This window comes from Lepus europaeus, chromosome 17, assembly GCF_033115175.1.
Source record: "Lepus europaeus isolate LE1 chromosome 17, mLepTim1.pri, whole genome shotgun sequence".
In the NCBI taxonomy this organism is placed as follows: Eukaryota; Metazoa; Chordata; class Mammalia; order Lagomorpha; family Leporidae; genus Lepus; species Lepus europaeus.
The window spans coordinates 79,866,322-79,883,018 of NC_084843.1; the positions used below are offsets into that span (position 1 = coordinate 79,866,322).

At 45.0% G+C, this 16,697-nt stretch overlaps 1 protein-coding gene across 7 annotated transcripts in view; it reads right to left on the reverse strand.

Moving 5' to 3' along the window:
• The window catches only part of MARCHF8 (membrane associated ring-CH-type finger 8), a 113,612-nt gene that overhangs the window by 40,299 nt on the left and 56,616 nt on the right, over positions 1–16,697 (reverse strand). Inside the window, exon 1 of one of the 7 annotated variants that reach the window (XM_062214390.1) lies at positions 10,902–11,168. The exons of the other annotated variants lie outside the window; for them this stretch is intronic. Coding sequence (XP_062070374.1) covers positions 10,902–10,931 — 30 coding nt within the window. The 5' untranslated portion in view covers positions 10,932–11,168. Of the gene's footprint in view, positions 1–10,901; positions 11,169–16,697 lie in introns of those variants that run through there. 7 annotated transcript variants of the gene reach the window in all.

Here is a 16,697-nt window from a genome sequence, read left to right on the forward strand (position 1 = left end):
AGCTTAGAGCCAATAAGATCTGTGGCTCTGACCTGGGCATCCTTCGACTCCAGGGCAGGTCCATTTCCAGTGATCCAACTCTTGGCAGAGCTGCCAGGGCTCTTCACAAGCTGACTTCTGCTGAAGCCCAGGCTTACCACATTGAAAGCACTGCAGTGGACTGGCCTGTTGGGTCTCCTTGAGGGCAGATCACTGTACAGATCAGCCAGTAATAGGCCTGCCATCCATTGCTTCTGATGCCTAGCTTTCTTTTCCTCCTGGTTTGTGTTAAAGTAGACCAGAGGATGCAAGTCAAGGGAGTGCCCGTGTCCCATCTCTAATCTTCGGTGGCCTGAACTACAAGTCTATAGTCACAGGCATGTTCTGTAGTAGTTTTTCTAAGGTAGACAATGCCCATGAGGAACATTATATTCTCACTTTAAAACTTTCTTTCCCTTTGGTCTGAAAGGGAGGTTTTTTCTACTTACTGTACACTTGGCTGATGGCGAAGTGAATCTAGCTATGAGATTATTATTTAAGTTCTTATTTTGGCTATGCTATTACAGAAAAATGTTAGCCATCTCTTTTATAAGGTCTAAAGATTAAATTGTGCGTCCTACAGATTCCTTTATAATAGAATTAGTTTCCTACCTTGAAGAGAATAGAGAAATGAAAGAACAAGTTGGGCTTAGAATAGAGAAATGAGGGAGCAAGTCCTAGATGGCTTGCTGACAATAGCAATATTACATGAATACTTAGCAAACCATTTCAACCATTAGATAACAACTTAAGAAAACATTTACCAGAAGGTCCAATGCCTTCTATAAATTTTAAGAATCATATATTTGAAAACACCTCTTAAATATCTAACATGGTGTAGTTTGTTTAACCAGTAAACTTAAGCACAACCATCTAAAGTGTTTTTAGTTTCTTTCTACCAACACGTTTAAAACATATGATACACAGATTCAGGTCACACAAATTAAAATGTATCTTTGATTGATTTTAGCAGCTTAAATTTATGGACAATCTTATCTATAAGCCATTTAAAATAAAACTCTTAATAAAATTTCCTATGTGGACATACAATATGTACACACATATAACATAGCATAATAGACCAATATAGCAATTTTAATAATAGCTTTTAAAATCTTTAACTCTTTTTGTAGATTGCCAATTGATTTGAATTGCTTTTTGTTTTTAGATTACTTTAACACATTGCTTTAACAGAGCATCAGAGTTTAATTCTATGTCAAAGAGAAATTGAGCTTCCTGTGATCTTTTGCTGTGAGGTTTCCTTCCTTTGCCTTCCTTCATACTGGTGACCATGTTTCTGTGTTCTGTGTGTAACACATCTTTAAGCATCTTTTGCAGGGCAGGACGAGTGGCAACAAATTCTTTCAATTTCTGTTTGCTATGAAAAGTCTTTATTTCACCTTCATTCACAAATGTGAGCTTTGCAGGATATAATATTCTGGGCTGGCAGTTTTTCTCTCTTAGTACATGGGCTATGTCTCGCCATTCCCTTCTAGCTTGTAGGGTTTCTGATGAGAAGTCTGCTGTGAGTCTAATTGGAGATCCTCTGAGAGTAATCTGACGTTTCTCTCTTGCACATTTTAGAATCTTTTCTTTATGTTTCACTGTGGTGAGTCTGATTACAATGTGTCGTGGTGAGGATCTCTTTTGGTCATGTTTATTAGGGGTTCTATAAGCTTCCTGTACTAAGATGCCTCTGTCCTTCTCCAAACCTGGGAAATTTTCTGCTAGTATCTCACTGAAAATGCCTTCTAATCCTTTCTCCCTCTCCATGCCTTCAGGAACTCCTAGAACCAGAATGTTGGGTTTTTAATAGTATCCTGTAGATTCCCGACAATATTTTTTAGATTTCTAATTTCTTCTTCTTTTCTTTGGTTTGCCTGTTTCCTTTCCTGTTCTCTGTCTTCTAAGTCCGATATTCTCTCTTCTGTTTCGCCCATTCTGTTTTTAAGGCTCTCTAATGTGTTTGTCATTTGATCTATTGAATTCTTCATTTCATTATGATTTCTCGTCACTATCACAGTTTCATGTTCTACTAGTTGTTTCATTTCATTTTGATTCCTCCTTAATATTTCATTTTCACGAGAGAGATTTTCTATCTTGTCCATGAAGGATTTCTGTAGTTCAAGAATTTGTTTTTGAGAACTTCTTAATGTTCTTATCAATTTTTTGAGATCTACTTCTTGCATTTCTTCAATCTCATCATCTTCATAATCTTGAATTGGGGTGTCTTTTTCATTTGGGGGCGTCATAGTGTCTTCCTTGTTCTTGTTACCTTGGTTTTTGCCTTTGTTGTATGGCATGTTGGAGATATTTGGTTTCTTCACTGTGGTGTTTTTTCTTGTTACACTATGGCTCTATATTAAGTGGACTGTCTGCTTTCGGTGGAGCCTTAGAGGCTTGAGATGAGTGTGGACTGAGAGCTGTGTTTGGTTCCTCAGGGTTGATGGTATGTCAAAGATGACACTCCCAGGTTAGGTGTGGTAAATCTCTCTTTCTTTCTTTTTTTTTTTTTTTTTTTTTGATTCAAAAGGGAAGTAATTCCGCACAGCTGAACGTAATTGGAGGTAGTTAGCAGGCAAATGATCTACCCACAGGAGCCAGAGATTGGAAGCTCTTTCCCAAGGACCACACAGGGAATCTCTGCTGCCCTAGGTGTGAGCTCCAATTCTCCTGCAGTCTCCCACTGGGTTGCCAAGTTAGATGCTAATCTCCTGTTATTTCACCCCTCCCCCCAGAGTCAGGTTTTTCTGCTAGGCTCAGGGCCGGTGCAGACCTGAGGTTGCCCTGCTTATGACATATGTCCAAAATGGCGCCTGCTCTTTGTCTTGCTCGCCTTTGAGGGGTGAGCGGAAAGAGAGAAACTCGTGTCCATATCGGTCACTTTTTTTTTTTTTTCCTCTCTCTCTTCTAGTTAGCCTGGTGAACTTTTCCCCACAGAGTTCCAAGCCTCGTTCCCTCTAGTCTCCTCTTTCTGCTTGCCCGCTGGTGTCTCGGGCTATGGAGGTTCGGCTCACCTCGCGTTCCAGAGCTTGTGTGTTGAGTCTGCCGCTGGTGTCCCGAACTTGGGCTCCCACGCTCTCCACGCAGGTACACTGTGAATCACTAGTTCCGGAAGAGTTTCCGCTGCTGTTTCTTCCCCTACTCTTCCATGACCCTGCAATATCTCCACTTTTATTAACCTGTGTGTCTTGCTGAACTATCAATGTGCTCCCTTCCTATTCCGCCATCTTGCCGCCTCCCCCCACTGTGCTATTACAAGGCCCACCTTCCTGAAATCTTTGTTAACAAGCCCTCCAGAGCTGCAGTCAGGGTGGCATATGAGCCAATATCAGGTGATGGGGGAGACTCACAGAGGCATGCTGAGGTCTGCTGACTCCAGCTCCACCCACAGCTCAGGTTCACCATTTCACAGACAAGACTTCCCCAGCACTGTTCTCTCCCTTACCTCTCCAGGCCCTCGGTCTTGCCTTCCAGTGGGGCTGAGCCACCCCCTCTCAGTGCTAAGGGGGGATGCCGAGGGACCTAAGTCAATCCCTATGACAAGGACTGCCTATCTGCTCCCACTTAATTCCAAAGTCAGTGCCATACATTACAGTCTGCTACTTGCAGTTCGCCAGTTGCTGTTGCCCAATTTGGTCGTGGTTGTCATCCATCTACTTGTTTCTAATCAAGGCCACTGGCTAGTCAGTAATCAAGGACATGTGGGATGGGAAACTTCCATTTCCAAGCAAACATTCTACCCCTCCCCTGTGCCACAGTGACTGGCTGGGGAATGGGAAAACATAACTGTCTTAGGCCAATCAGAGCCTCCTCCTGGAGCTAGAGGTGATTCTTTGGCATTCAAACCACGTGGGTGGAAAATGTGGACTGGATTCTAACAGAGAAGACTTACTCTCCACTACTATTTGTTCCCAGTTTATCACCAATAAATTATTTTTCCACTGGAAATATGGTTTTATGGTCTGATCATTTTATAATCTCTGAAATTCTTGAGAATGAGTTAACACGTGAGATACCACAATCAATCTGCTCATGTTTTCTGTTTATCTCTTCTAACCACAAATCAAAAAATATATGCCCACTGGAAAGAGAAGAATTGAGTTGGGCTGACGAGTTTTTAAACTGTGTTGGCCCTGGACCCATACCTGAAATTTCAGGATTAAAACTAGAAACTCAATTCATACCTACACGTCCATGTGCAATGTAGAAAGGCCTTTATCTCCAATCAATCGAAGGGATAATATTTTTCTAACTCAGAGTGGTGCTAACAAATTAGATTGCAAAATCTGTTAAGATTATGTTTTTTTTAAAATTAAAGGAATGCACTCTGATTAACTTAGAGATAAATAAGTATCTAGATAAATAGAAAATTCCTGAAAATCCCAGGAAATGAGGAAGTTGAACATCTAATACTTTCAAGTGTGCTAGACTTCAAAGGTATCCTTACAGTAGAATCAATATGAAGATGTTTTAAGACATCATAGAATTAAGGCAAATCTTTGACTTCGTTTAATATTTATGGTTTAATAAAGCAGCCATGTCTTCTCTGGTTTATCAATGTTAAGTGAAATACAGCATAGATTTTTATTCTGTTTGGAAATGTGCCTTTCCTAACTTATACAGGTTTTCTGAGTAAATAAGCTAGGGTTTACTGTATTTAATGCTTAAATAATAAGCAAACCTATGTTCAACCAAATTGAATCATTATTCAGATGAACAACTATTTCAACAGTAACTACACCTCACAATATGGCAGCTTGAAGATAAATTTCCAAGACCTTTAGGCAACTTAAAAACTTGAACCAGTATTAACCTGAATTAATTAAAGGATATCCAGTGAATACCTAGATCACCTCTAAGTTAGAACACTGAAGCATTTATTATTGAGTATAAGTTTAGATATCATTGTTTATTTTTATGTGCTGAAAAAGGGGCTAGGCATTGGATCTTTTCAGTAAATGGTTTGTCTTTGCTGCTCTGTGTCTTTGCTGCATGTGTAAGGGCATAAGCATTGGAGAAAAGTTTCATGAGCTCTGTTCATCAGCTTCAACAGAGCTGTGAGAAGGCTCAGTGTTATCTGCTCCCCAGTTCTCTCTGTTGTAACACCAGGTACTTCTGTTAAAAGCTGTAATTAACATATATGAATAAGACTACCACAGCAGTGGTGATAGGCAGATACAACTTTAAGTGTAAGGTAGTTGAGTTTTAGTCATTAAGAAAATACACAGTTTTGTCTTAAAATAAAAGGCCTGGTTTTACCATATGAAAAAGAGGATTGTTAAGGACCAAAGTTTAATTTATAAAATGTTGTAGAAGATTTGAAGAGAGTGGTTTGGTTTTGTTTGTTTTTGTTTCTGTTTCTTTTTTTTTTTGCCTTGGCCAAAGCTAGCTCAGTTGTAATGGATTAACTCATAAGATTTTATAAAAGACCCTGACATTCACAGAGTCAAAAACTAATGTAAAAGTAGAACTTGTTTTTTTTTGTACTGAAATTATAAGATTTTTCTTGGATTACTGGTCTGCTCTTAATAACAAGTTAATACGATTATCTGTTCTCTAGATAAAAAGATTCTGTGTTTTACCAGAGTAACTTCCTGTGTTTTTTGTTGACTTAACTAAGTAAGCCCTTGATTAAGTGGAAAACAAAGGCCACACACACACACACACACACCCCTGTGAAAGAGCTAAATGGTTTGCCATCATATTAGCTTATACGTATTTTCATTTGTTTGGATGTCACTTTGAAGTATGCAGGCAAGTATAAGTATGGTTGCTGCTACGAGTCACAATCTGCTATTTTTCTAAATGCTTGTTCACAGCTTCATTGCTTCCATCTGAACCCAGCACCTTCTGGGCCAAGGGTTTCGGCAAGAGATGCCCGGGCTTCACTCACAAACAGAGGTTTGAGGCCCACTCCACTTCTTTACTTGATAATCTTGATATGTTCTTGGTATGTTCATGATACAATAAATCTGTAATTATTCTATCAATGTTTTCTCTAAAGTTTATACTCGTCTGCTTCTGTAAATCAGATGTCACGTCTATTGCTTGTAATTCTTTGTCTATAGCTGGACTTTCTGATCCTGTTTTGCATGTCACAGAAGCAAAAAGATTTCCCAGTTATATTTTCCTTAAAACACATTCTCATCAGATGTTTCATTTTTGAAAATTATCAGTAGTAAATCAACTGCAGCCATTTCAAGTCTTTTGTCACCTCTGTATATTTCGTTTGTTTTAGTCTACTGCTTCTCTCACAGTCCTTGCAATCAGGTCAGGGAGCATGTCAGAGCCCTATGGAAAAGGGTGCTAGGTGCTCTGACCAAGTGGCTGAAACAACTCTGACACCACCATTGGGTGAGAGGATTTCTAGGGCTCTTCTAAAGAACGCAGATTGGAGGTGGGGGGAGAGGGGAAGTGGCACTGTGGCACAGGTTAGGCTGCTGCCTGCAATGCCAGCGTCCTGTCCCAGCTGCTCTACTTCGGGTCCAGCTCCCAGCTAATAGCCTGGGAAAAGCAGTGAAAGGTGGCCCAAATGTTTGCACCCCTGCCACCCATGGGGGAGACCAGGATGAAGCTCCTGGTTTCAGGCTAGCAAAATCCTGGCTGTTGCAGCCTTCTGGAAATGAATCAGCAGATGATCTGAAAATCTCTGTCTCTCCCTCTCTCTGTAACTCTGCCTTTCAAAAATAAATAAATGAATCAAGCAAGCAAGCAGATGGGTTCATGAAACTGCTACCCCCAGATTGAGTGGAATAAATAGTAATTGGATAAGGTGGAATGAATTTATGAGGCATGACTCCAACTTTTGTCTGGAATATTGTTGATATTGTTAGAATGTCCTGGGAAGGCAGCATAGGATGGCCCAAGTCCTTGGGCCCTTGCTACTGACATGGGAGACCAGGAAGAAGCTCTTGGTTTCTGGCTTCGGCCTGGCCCAGCCCCAGCTGCTGCAGCCATCTAGGGAGGGAACCAGTGAATGGAAGACCTCTCAGTCTCCCGTTTCTCTCTCTCTGTAACTCTACCTTTCAAAGAAAATAAATCTTAAAAAAATGACTTTCCTGTAAATTTATTTTTATTCAAAAAAGGAGACCTTAATAAAAAAAATGTGTTTCAATGGAAAACTATTTGCAACTCTGTATACTGTAGCTACCTGATATAAATGATGTCTGAGAATGATTTTGACCAACTTCTCTCCCATATGGAAGAATGAGTTTTGTCTCCATTGTCATTCATCTAAGTATTCCTTTACTCCACAGAAACTGGTGCTATTCTTACTTTTCCTCTGAATTGGCAAAACATGTTCCTGGTTTTCTCATATCATGAGTAAAAATAATTCTTCAATATATGCTCATGAGAATCACGATTTTAACATTTCCTGAATTAAACATTGTTGTAAACTCATCTTTTTGTATATATGCACGTGGTGGACACATGTGACATATCTACCATCCTAAAGGTCAGTGGCATTTAGCACACATATAATGCTGAGCAACCATTATTAATTACAACGTAGTTCCAGAACATTTCCATCAGCCTAAAGCGAAACCCAACAGCCATTAGCAGTCACTTCCACTCCCTTCTCCCCAGCCTGCCCCATATCTGCCTACTCTGGATAGTTCATGTAAATGGAATCACCCAGTACGTGATCTTTTGTGACTGACACAGTGTTTTCCAGGTCCATCACTGTGTTCTAGCATTCAATACTCCATTCCTCTGTATGCCTACACGATACTCTAGTGCATAGATTTATCATATCCTGTTCATCCACTCACCAGTTAATGGACATGTGGATGGCTTCCACTTCGCAGTCATTTCGAATAATGCTGCTATGAAATCTTGAGATATACACCTGGGAGTGGGAGTGCTGGGTCATTCTGGTGGGTAACTCTGCTTAACTTCTGAGGTACCACCACAGCAGCTACACAGTTTTACGTCCCCACCAGCAAGCATGAGGGTCCCGATTTCTCCACATCCTCTCCAAAATAGCCACCTTCGTGGTTATGAACCACACTCTGTGGTTTTCATTCCCAGAAGGAGGAGTGGGGAACGTCTAGCTGTGGGCTGTATGAGCCCAGCACAATCATATAGTCTGGCCCTGCCCAGGCAACCACAGGCCAGACGTGAATTCCATACATCTACAGCAGGCTAATTTTTCAGCGGATATCTTTGTATGGCCTTCGGATGATGTTATAAATATCCAATGGCCCCTGGCAGAAAAAAGGCTCCCTGCCCTGCCCTAAAGGCTGCTGGTGCTGACCATCTTTTCACTTGCTGTTTGGCCAGGAAAAGTCTCTTCCAACATATGGACATCAGAGAACAGACCAGCTGATCTCCCACAGAAAACTCCAACCTTCATTTATAAAGTGGATAAAACTAGACTCAGAAATTTAGGAATATCCTGCAATGCCCAGACACCAAATGATGGAGTTTGGCACTGTTCTAATCGAACCCAACCTACAGCCACAGATGCACACCTCCTGTGACCTGATCTGGGGAGGCTGGAAACTAGATTTACTCAGCTTACAAATGCTCTGTGTAGCCTGGATCTTCACTGTCATATTATTTAAAACGTTATCGTGTTGAAAAAGAAGAAACAGTGGACATGAAGTCCCAAGTTTCAAGTGACTGTATTTAGATACAGGAATCAGTGAACGGTAGAATGAGGTCACGAGGGTGGGGGTACCTTAACCCAACAGGACTGGCATCCTCGCAGAAGATAAATGACCGAGGATATGCACACAGAGGGAAGGCGGATACAGCCAGCCGGAAGAGGCCTCTGCTGGAAGCTGGACTCTGCCGGACCTTGGCTTTGGCCTGTCCAGTCTCCAGGACTGTGGGAAAACAAGCCTAACTTGTTTAGGCCACACAGTCCATGGTATATCTGCTCATGCAGACTAACACAGTCAGTGAAAAGGATTCAGAAGAATTATGACCTCATCTGCATCTATCTCAAAAATAAAAGGAAAAACCCAGCTGGTGTAAAGGAGTAACAAAATGGCACAAAATGCTATTTTATAAAAAAAGCTAAAATGTGAAATAAAATTCAGGGTGAATTTAATCATTCTAATTTTAACTCAGGGACAAACAATTATATCACAAAAGTTAAGGCCGGGTCTACAATTTATAAAACTGTTAATGTGACAAAACAGCCTAAGGGAATTTATTTAAAGTAATGCAAAAGCGGATCAAAACTTCAAGTGTACAGTAATATTATTACCTACTGCTTCTTATTAGCTTTATCGTGGCAATAAGGAAGCAACAAGCAGCTACATAATACCAGCAACAATGCGGCCCAGGACCCTAACTGCTAACCACTGTCTGGGAGGCCATTCCTCCACTGTCTCTGGACTTCAGCTTCTCCATCAAATGGGTGTGTGTGGAAGCGGGGAGGGGAGGCGAGCAGAGAGGACACCGAGATCCCCGACTTGCCGATGTGGTAAGAACACTGGCAGTGGCAGCCATGCCTAGTGCCACGCAGTGCTACGCAGGCTGCAGCTGACACTTTACCCCCGAGTTAGGAATGGACACGCCTACCGTCCCCAGCACCCTTCTCACACAGACGGTCCTTCTTAAAACATCCACAACGTGGTGTCGTAAGAACCTTCATCTTCCTAGTAATGCATGGAAGAATACAATATTTTTCAAATGTATTTCTGCTCTTTTCAGGCTCTTAATATGAAATAAGTTTTCCCTGAAAAAATTTTTTTGTATTGATTTTTTTTATCTTAATTATACAAATAGTAAAATGAACATATGCATTTCTACCATTTAAAAAACATGTATCCAGTAAGTATGCCTTAGAGTTGAGATAATCTATATCAATATAACTCAGAATCTGTTAGCAATTCAGGTTACAGGATTACAACACTATTGACTTCCCACAGTGCTACCTGAGCAAGTGACCTTTCTCCAAGGGCTACCAGAGTTCTTCACTGCAACATGTACTCATTCAGGAACACACTGCTGACCACCTACTATGCGTCAGATGTTGTTTTATACCCTCGGGAACAATGAGTGAACATGAAAAACATCCCTGCTCCCGTGGCGCTTAAGGAAACAGATTCAGGGACAGCTGCTCTTCTCTGGCTATCTCAGAGCTCAGGGTCTGTGTGTTCAGGGATCAGTCTCAGAGTCTCAAAACTGCACCTGATGGTTACTGGTGGAACTGTACATCCCATCTTGCCCAGATCCCTGGGTGCTCTGTCTGTGTGTGTCTCCACAGCTCACGAGCACCTAAGTAAACAGAGACAGCATCCATACAAAAATCAGACAAAGACGTGGCAACATCAGAATTGCCCTGCCAAAAGAAACTGCACGGCTGGCGTACACGCTTACACACACACACAGCAAACAAGACTGACAAACAGAACAAAGACCCATTGTTCCACCTTCTATGCATTTTTCAGTCCTTGGAGAAGCAAAAGACCATTCCAGAATGAGTGCTCCAGCAGGAAGAACTGAGGTGGCTTCTGAAAACAATACTTCCATCAGAAAAAGAGCAAGAGGACCAAGCACAGCTGTGCTCAGATCATGACCTGAGTCATCTCCGCAGGCAAAGCCAGGGAACTCCATCAATTAAAATGCAATGGGCAATGTGGATCCATAAAAAAGACATTTTCTATATCAAGAGTAAAATGACATTTTAAAACTCTAGGATTTATATATGCAAAAGCTTAAAAGTACCTTCGAAATGTCAAGGAATAGTTCTGTCAGAAACAAAGTACATTCTTGAAAACGGGATGAAATGGCAAAGCTTCTCTGGTCAGGAACCCCAACTGTGTGGCCCCCTTGAGCTCCCCTGGGTTCCCCCAGCCAGAACGTACTCCTACACCTACACCATGTGAGAACCCCATGCCCAGCTGACAGAGCCCTCCTCCTACCTGAAGCTTCATTTTCCCACAGGGACACATCAGCGAATCCTCAGTGCCACCGGCCCAGGCCACACAGCTCGTGCTGGGTCTGCCCAGCAGCTGCCGCCCTGCAGCCGGCAGCAGCACCACATGGTGGCCGCTGGACTTGCCAGGACTTGCTGCAGTCCTCAGAGTAACCCTGCTGTGCTCGCACTGGACAGACTCCTTCCTCCAGCTGATCTCCAAGGCATGCAGCCCTAAATGAATAATTCATGACAAGTCCATTCCAGCAAGCAATCTCCCTTCTGCCCTCTGGTCACCCCGAAGCCAAACGCAAGCACAGATTCTAAGCCCCGCCTACTGGCAGCCAGGGAACAACAGTAAATGCTGCTGGCTCTGTACGCTCCTCCTGCATGAGACCCGATCACCCACACTTCAGAGCTTTTATTTTTTAATGCGGAGAAGGTAAATTTCTCTATAAAGCCTCCCTTCCGTAGTGGGCTCTGACTGCAGGAACAGCGGCAAAGTGCTCGCTCTGCAATAAGCGAGGCAGTGTTTACACTCAGCAGAAGATGAGCGCTTGCAAACCAAAGAAAATCACCACAGGCTGGGGGAGGGGAGCTGAGTATCAGTGCCAGGAAATAGAGTGCTTCAAAGGGGGAATTTTCTTGGTCTCCGGCTATAAATAAATCTTTCATCTCATTGGTATTCTTCTAGGAGGCACATGAACATTCATTTCCCCAAATTTTTCAAGGCTTACACATTTCCAAAGGAGTGAATTCTGAAGCAGTCTACTTTGTGCAAGTCAAACCATAAACTCCCCGAGGAACTGGACCCCCAAGAGGGGGCACAGGTCCCCCCGCCCCCCCCCACCCCGTGCCAGCTACACCTCTGAGAGGTTCAGCAGGCTGTGTGACCTAGGCGCTGCGTTCCTTCCTCATGCGGCTGCATCCATGGCTGGCATCGCCACTGTTTCCTACTGTTGAAACCAAGGTGCTGTGCAGCGCTCTGATGCTGATGCTCGATCCTATCAGATTCTGGTCTCCAGCCTCGCTCCCCAAGCTGTTTCCTGGCCCTGCCTCTATTAAAAGTAACTCATGCAACTGAGGAAGGGGTGCAGCCAGCCCCACAGGGTCCTCGATCACAAGACTTCTGAGGTCATTGATCTCCGCTGTAGATACCATCTTGGTTTTTGGCCTTGTCTTGAAGGTTTTTCCAGGAATCCCAGGCTCGCAACAAGAAGTCACTGACTGAAGCCCACTTTGCCATCACCAAAATTCCCAAAAGAGCACAGTGTCACTGACAAATCAGTGGAGGACCACGAGTACTGCAGCCCAACCAGGGACCTGCACACAAACGGAATACGTGCCTCTCAACCCCAATCTGTGAGACAAGACAGAGACAAGACTCACAAAATCAACCTTTTTCCAACCTGACCAGTGTCCTTCTGGGGCTGCACATAAGCTGATGCCCAGAGTAGTCCAATGCAGCAGGTATGTGACCATCGTGAGGGTGGCAGCAGTGAGAGCGCCACCATTCTGAGTGTGTAGTGTGCAAGAAAAGCAACAGCACCTACACAGAACACCATGTGACAAGTGGCACCACCATGCCTCCCCACCAGATAACCCCTGCCTGGTTCCCTTCATGGAGCTGGGCAGTAGAACCTCTTCCCACTGTGCTATCTCCCGTGTGTTCTGGCGTTAAGTCCCCAGTAAACCTCATCTGGGTTGCAAGTCAGCCTGTTCTCAAGTTCCACTGCAAGGGAGTCAAAAACCCTAGGGTGGGTATTACATCCAACCTCTATCCACACCCCTGGAGGCAGCTGGGAATTAGGCGACAGCTGCCCAGCTCCTTGCTCTGCACTTCCCTTCTTCTAGCACCCCAGTGTCAGCTATGGAGATGCTGTGTGTCCAGTGAGCAGATGCAGGCTTGGGCAGGGGGTCTGGAACACTGTCTGTGACTTCATTTTTCAGCCACGAGTATTCTGTTCCCAGCTGTTTTGCATTTCCCGGCCAGTTCTGCAAACCGGTTTACCATGTGTCCCCCGACCCTGTATATTCCCTTTTCACCTCACTCTATCACTTTATTGCACTGCTTCTGAGCACATGCTTTATAAAACACAAGTTCTTCTTAAGTAATTCCGCAATACTCAGTAATTCTCCAGCCTGATTAGAGAGAATTTATTTCTTGCAGAAGAGCCTGCTCCCTTCTCCCACACGCTCTAGGCCTTTCTGTGTGTTCTGCTGTGTGTGGAGACCTCACCATGGCTTCCCACCGTGCTTCGCTGGGCATCCGCCCCGTCTCTGGGAATGCGTCTGCGAGTCCAGGGAAGTACTTCCCTGCCCAGCTGTGAGGATGGATGGGGCGGGGAGGCTCATGGAGTGTGGTGTCATTCAGAGGGAGTGATCTGAGAAGAAAGCCACATGTGTGGCAGGAAACCAAGGACTGTTGTCCCATCCCGAGTCACCGTCTCACAGACACCCTTCTTACGACAGGGAGCTCTGCCGCTGAGCACTGCCGGTGTTTGCTGCGTTTTGAAAAGTCTTCTTTTTTCCACATCGTTTTTGCCTAGGGAACGAAATATCACCCCTGTCATCCAATCACACGAATGCTGGGTTTGTGGCTTTCTTCTCAGATCACTCCCTCTGAATGACACCTTCACCCACTCCTAAGGGGTTCAGTGCCTGTCTGTCCATCTCCAGCTTAGTCTCTGTCTAGATCTTCAGATACAACTGAATCCTGGATACCTCTAGCTGGCCCACCACTATGGTCTGGCTGCTGAATGCCCCCAGAGGCCTGGGCCCCAGGAAGACACTGCTGGGAAGTAGGAACTTTTAGCAGGTAGGCTGCGTGGACCGTCCTTAGGTCCCCTGGGGCAGGTGCTTCCCCCGAGACAGCTGTTATGAAAGCGTTAACTTGGTCCCCCCCAGTCTCTCTCTGCTTCCTAGTGGGCCACGTGATCCTTTGTCTGTATATATGCCACCGTCTGCCAGGGCCACCTCCCAGAAACCTGTGCCACACTCCGTCTTCACTTGGAACCTCCAGAGCCATGAGAGTTAGAACTTTCTTTGCTCCACAAGTACCTTGCCAACAAATACAACCACTTGGCCACAAGGACCTCAGACATGCCTGTACCCCACCAGACTTCCCATCTGTCCCACGCACCCATCGTGCCCCCTTTATCCCTGTGAATGTGACCAAGCTGCACAGGCTCTGCAGAGCTTACCTACCCAGACCCCCACGAAACATCAGCCACTGGCAGCGTCCACCCTGCTTCCTGGCTTTCTCCTTGCCATCTGCTGCCTTCCCTCATCCCCAACACCACTTCCTTGGTTCAGGTCATTGTCACCCAACTGGCACAATCGCTTTTTAAGTGGTCTCGTTCCAAACTGCTCTCTCCAAACTGATTTTCTAATCACATGGTGACCTCACAGAAAGAGAGTTCCAACTGAGTGACTCCCCATTCCACCACCGTGGACTTCTTCCCACTGCACCCTACCTGCACGCTTAGATGCCAGACATGATGAGCTTTTGTTAATCCCTCAAAGACACCAGCACGTGCACCTGTCCTTCCTAAGAGTTTCTGCACTATGCTCGTCCCCCTGTCCTGAACACTAGCCCCTCTAGCTTCCCTTCACTCCTGCTTCTCAAAGACTCAGCTTTGCGATCTCTTCCTCCAGAAAACTTTCCCTGTGGTCACCAGACTGGGGCAAGGGCTCTTCCCTGGACCATCGCATCTGCCACACACAGCTCTTGGTCAACCTCCCCTGTCAGCTGGAAAGCAGGAGAAAGGAGGCTGAGCCGAGCAGATCAACACAAAGGCTGCTATACTGGGCCCAGTTCTATGGCGTAGCAGGTATAGCCACCACCTATGGCCCCAGCATCCCATATGGGTGCTGGTTCAAGTCCTATCTGCTCCATTTCCTATCCAGCTCCCTGCTAATGGGCTGGAAAAGGAGTGGAAGATGACCAAAGTGCTTGGGCCCCTGCACCCATGTGGGAGACAGAGAAAAAATGCCCCTGGCTCCTGCCTTTGCATCAGCTCAGCTCTGGCCATTGTGGCCATCTGGGGGAGTGAACCAGCACATGGAAGATCTCTCTCTCTCTCTCTCCCTCTCTCTCTGTAACTCTGCCTTTCAGATAAATAAATAAATCTTAAAAAAAAAAAAAAACAGCTGCTATAGTACAGGAGACAATGTCTGGGCTAGAGTGGCAGCAATGGGACTGACACAGAGCACATGGCCCGGGAAGAGAATCAGGCTGCATGGAGTGTGTCTCTGCATTACACCACATTTATGCTCCTCCCCCAGCACAGCGTGTGCTATGGAATAGGTGCTTCATAAATACTGGTTCAAAGAAAGGATGAATTAATGCATTAATACTCAGGGAGACAAACAGGACACTGGAGCTCAGGACAGACTTCAGTCCTGCTGGAGTGCAGACACAGGCAGAGGGAGTGGGGATGGGTGAGGCCACCAAGGAGGCACAGCTGGCTGACAAAGATACAGCCCAGTGGTGGCCTTGGCTCCCCTACACCCAGCAAGTCAGTGAGGAGCATGGGTCTGGAGGTTCAGTCTGCATGCTGAGCCAGCTATCAGCAAACCAGAGGCCCAGCAACTCCCTCTCTCTCTGCCTCACCCTAAGAAGACAGACGGTATGCACCGCACAGCCCTCGTGAGACGTGAATGACCTACGTGGGCTCAGGCTGTGAAGCCCCACAGAAGAACAGGGGCCCGCACAGGGCTCACAGAGGTGTGCGAAGGAGAGAAGTCCTCAGCAGCAGGCTTCCCCTGAGATGCTACACAAACAGGCACTCAACTATCGGACAGAATGCACATCTCCACTGACTGCAGAGAGAGGCCAAGTGTGTGTGTTGCAAATGTCAACAACATCCATGCCTAGGGTTTTACAAAATACACACACAATTCATAGTGCATCAGGGAAACCGGAACTTCAGAGTTGATCCAGGAGATACAATACCCCAAGCCCATCTCCAAACAACACAGAGATCCTGGATGAAACATAATAGAATCATTTTTAATATACACCCAAGCTCAAAAGCAAGCAAGAGAACTCCTAGGTGCTAAGAGCTAGAAAAAAATTTTAAGCTAAAGAATTAAACAAGAGGTTATCACTAAATAGAGATTTTAACTATATGTTTACAGAGAAAATAAAACAGAAAATATAATTTAAGGACAGGAAATGAAAAAAAAAAAAGTTGAGAAATAAAAACAGGACCAGCGCTGTGGCATAGCTTAAGCCTCTGCCTGCGGCACTGGCATTCCATATGAGCACAGGTTCCTGTCCCAGCTGCTCCTCTTGTGATCCAGCCCCCTGCTTATGGCCTGGGAAAGCAGTGGAAGACGGAAGAAGCCCCGGGCTCTTGGCTTCAGATCAGCCTGGATCCAGCTATTGTGGCCATTTGGGGAGTGAACCAACAGGTGGAAGACCTTTTTCTCTGTCTCTCTCTCTGTAACTCGGCCTCTCAAATAAATGAATAAATCTTTAAAAAAAACCAAAAAATAGAAAATTATGTAGACACTAAAATAAAAATCTCAGCCGCAGAACGAGACCCTAAAGAAAATGAAGGCGAAATCACTCAGGGCACAGCACACAGAACGGGAGAAAGGGGAATGAGGGAGAGGCCATGTCTGGGGAAACAGTGGCCGAGACTTCCCAGCAGTGCGGGAGGCTGCTGTCATAGCGTGCACGGTGGCTCTTGCCTCAAGGTCTGGTCTCTGTGTTGGACTACAGGCTCCTCAAGGCCTACCCCGCTGTTAGTGTCTGCTTAGTGCTTCGATGAGTGAAGACAAGCGTGCGTGGCAC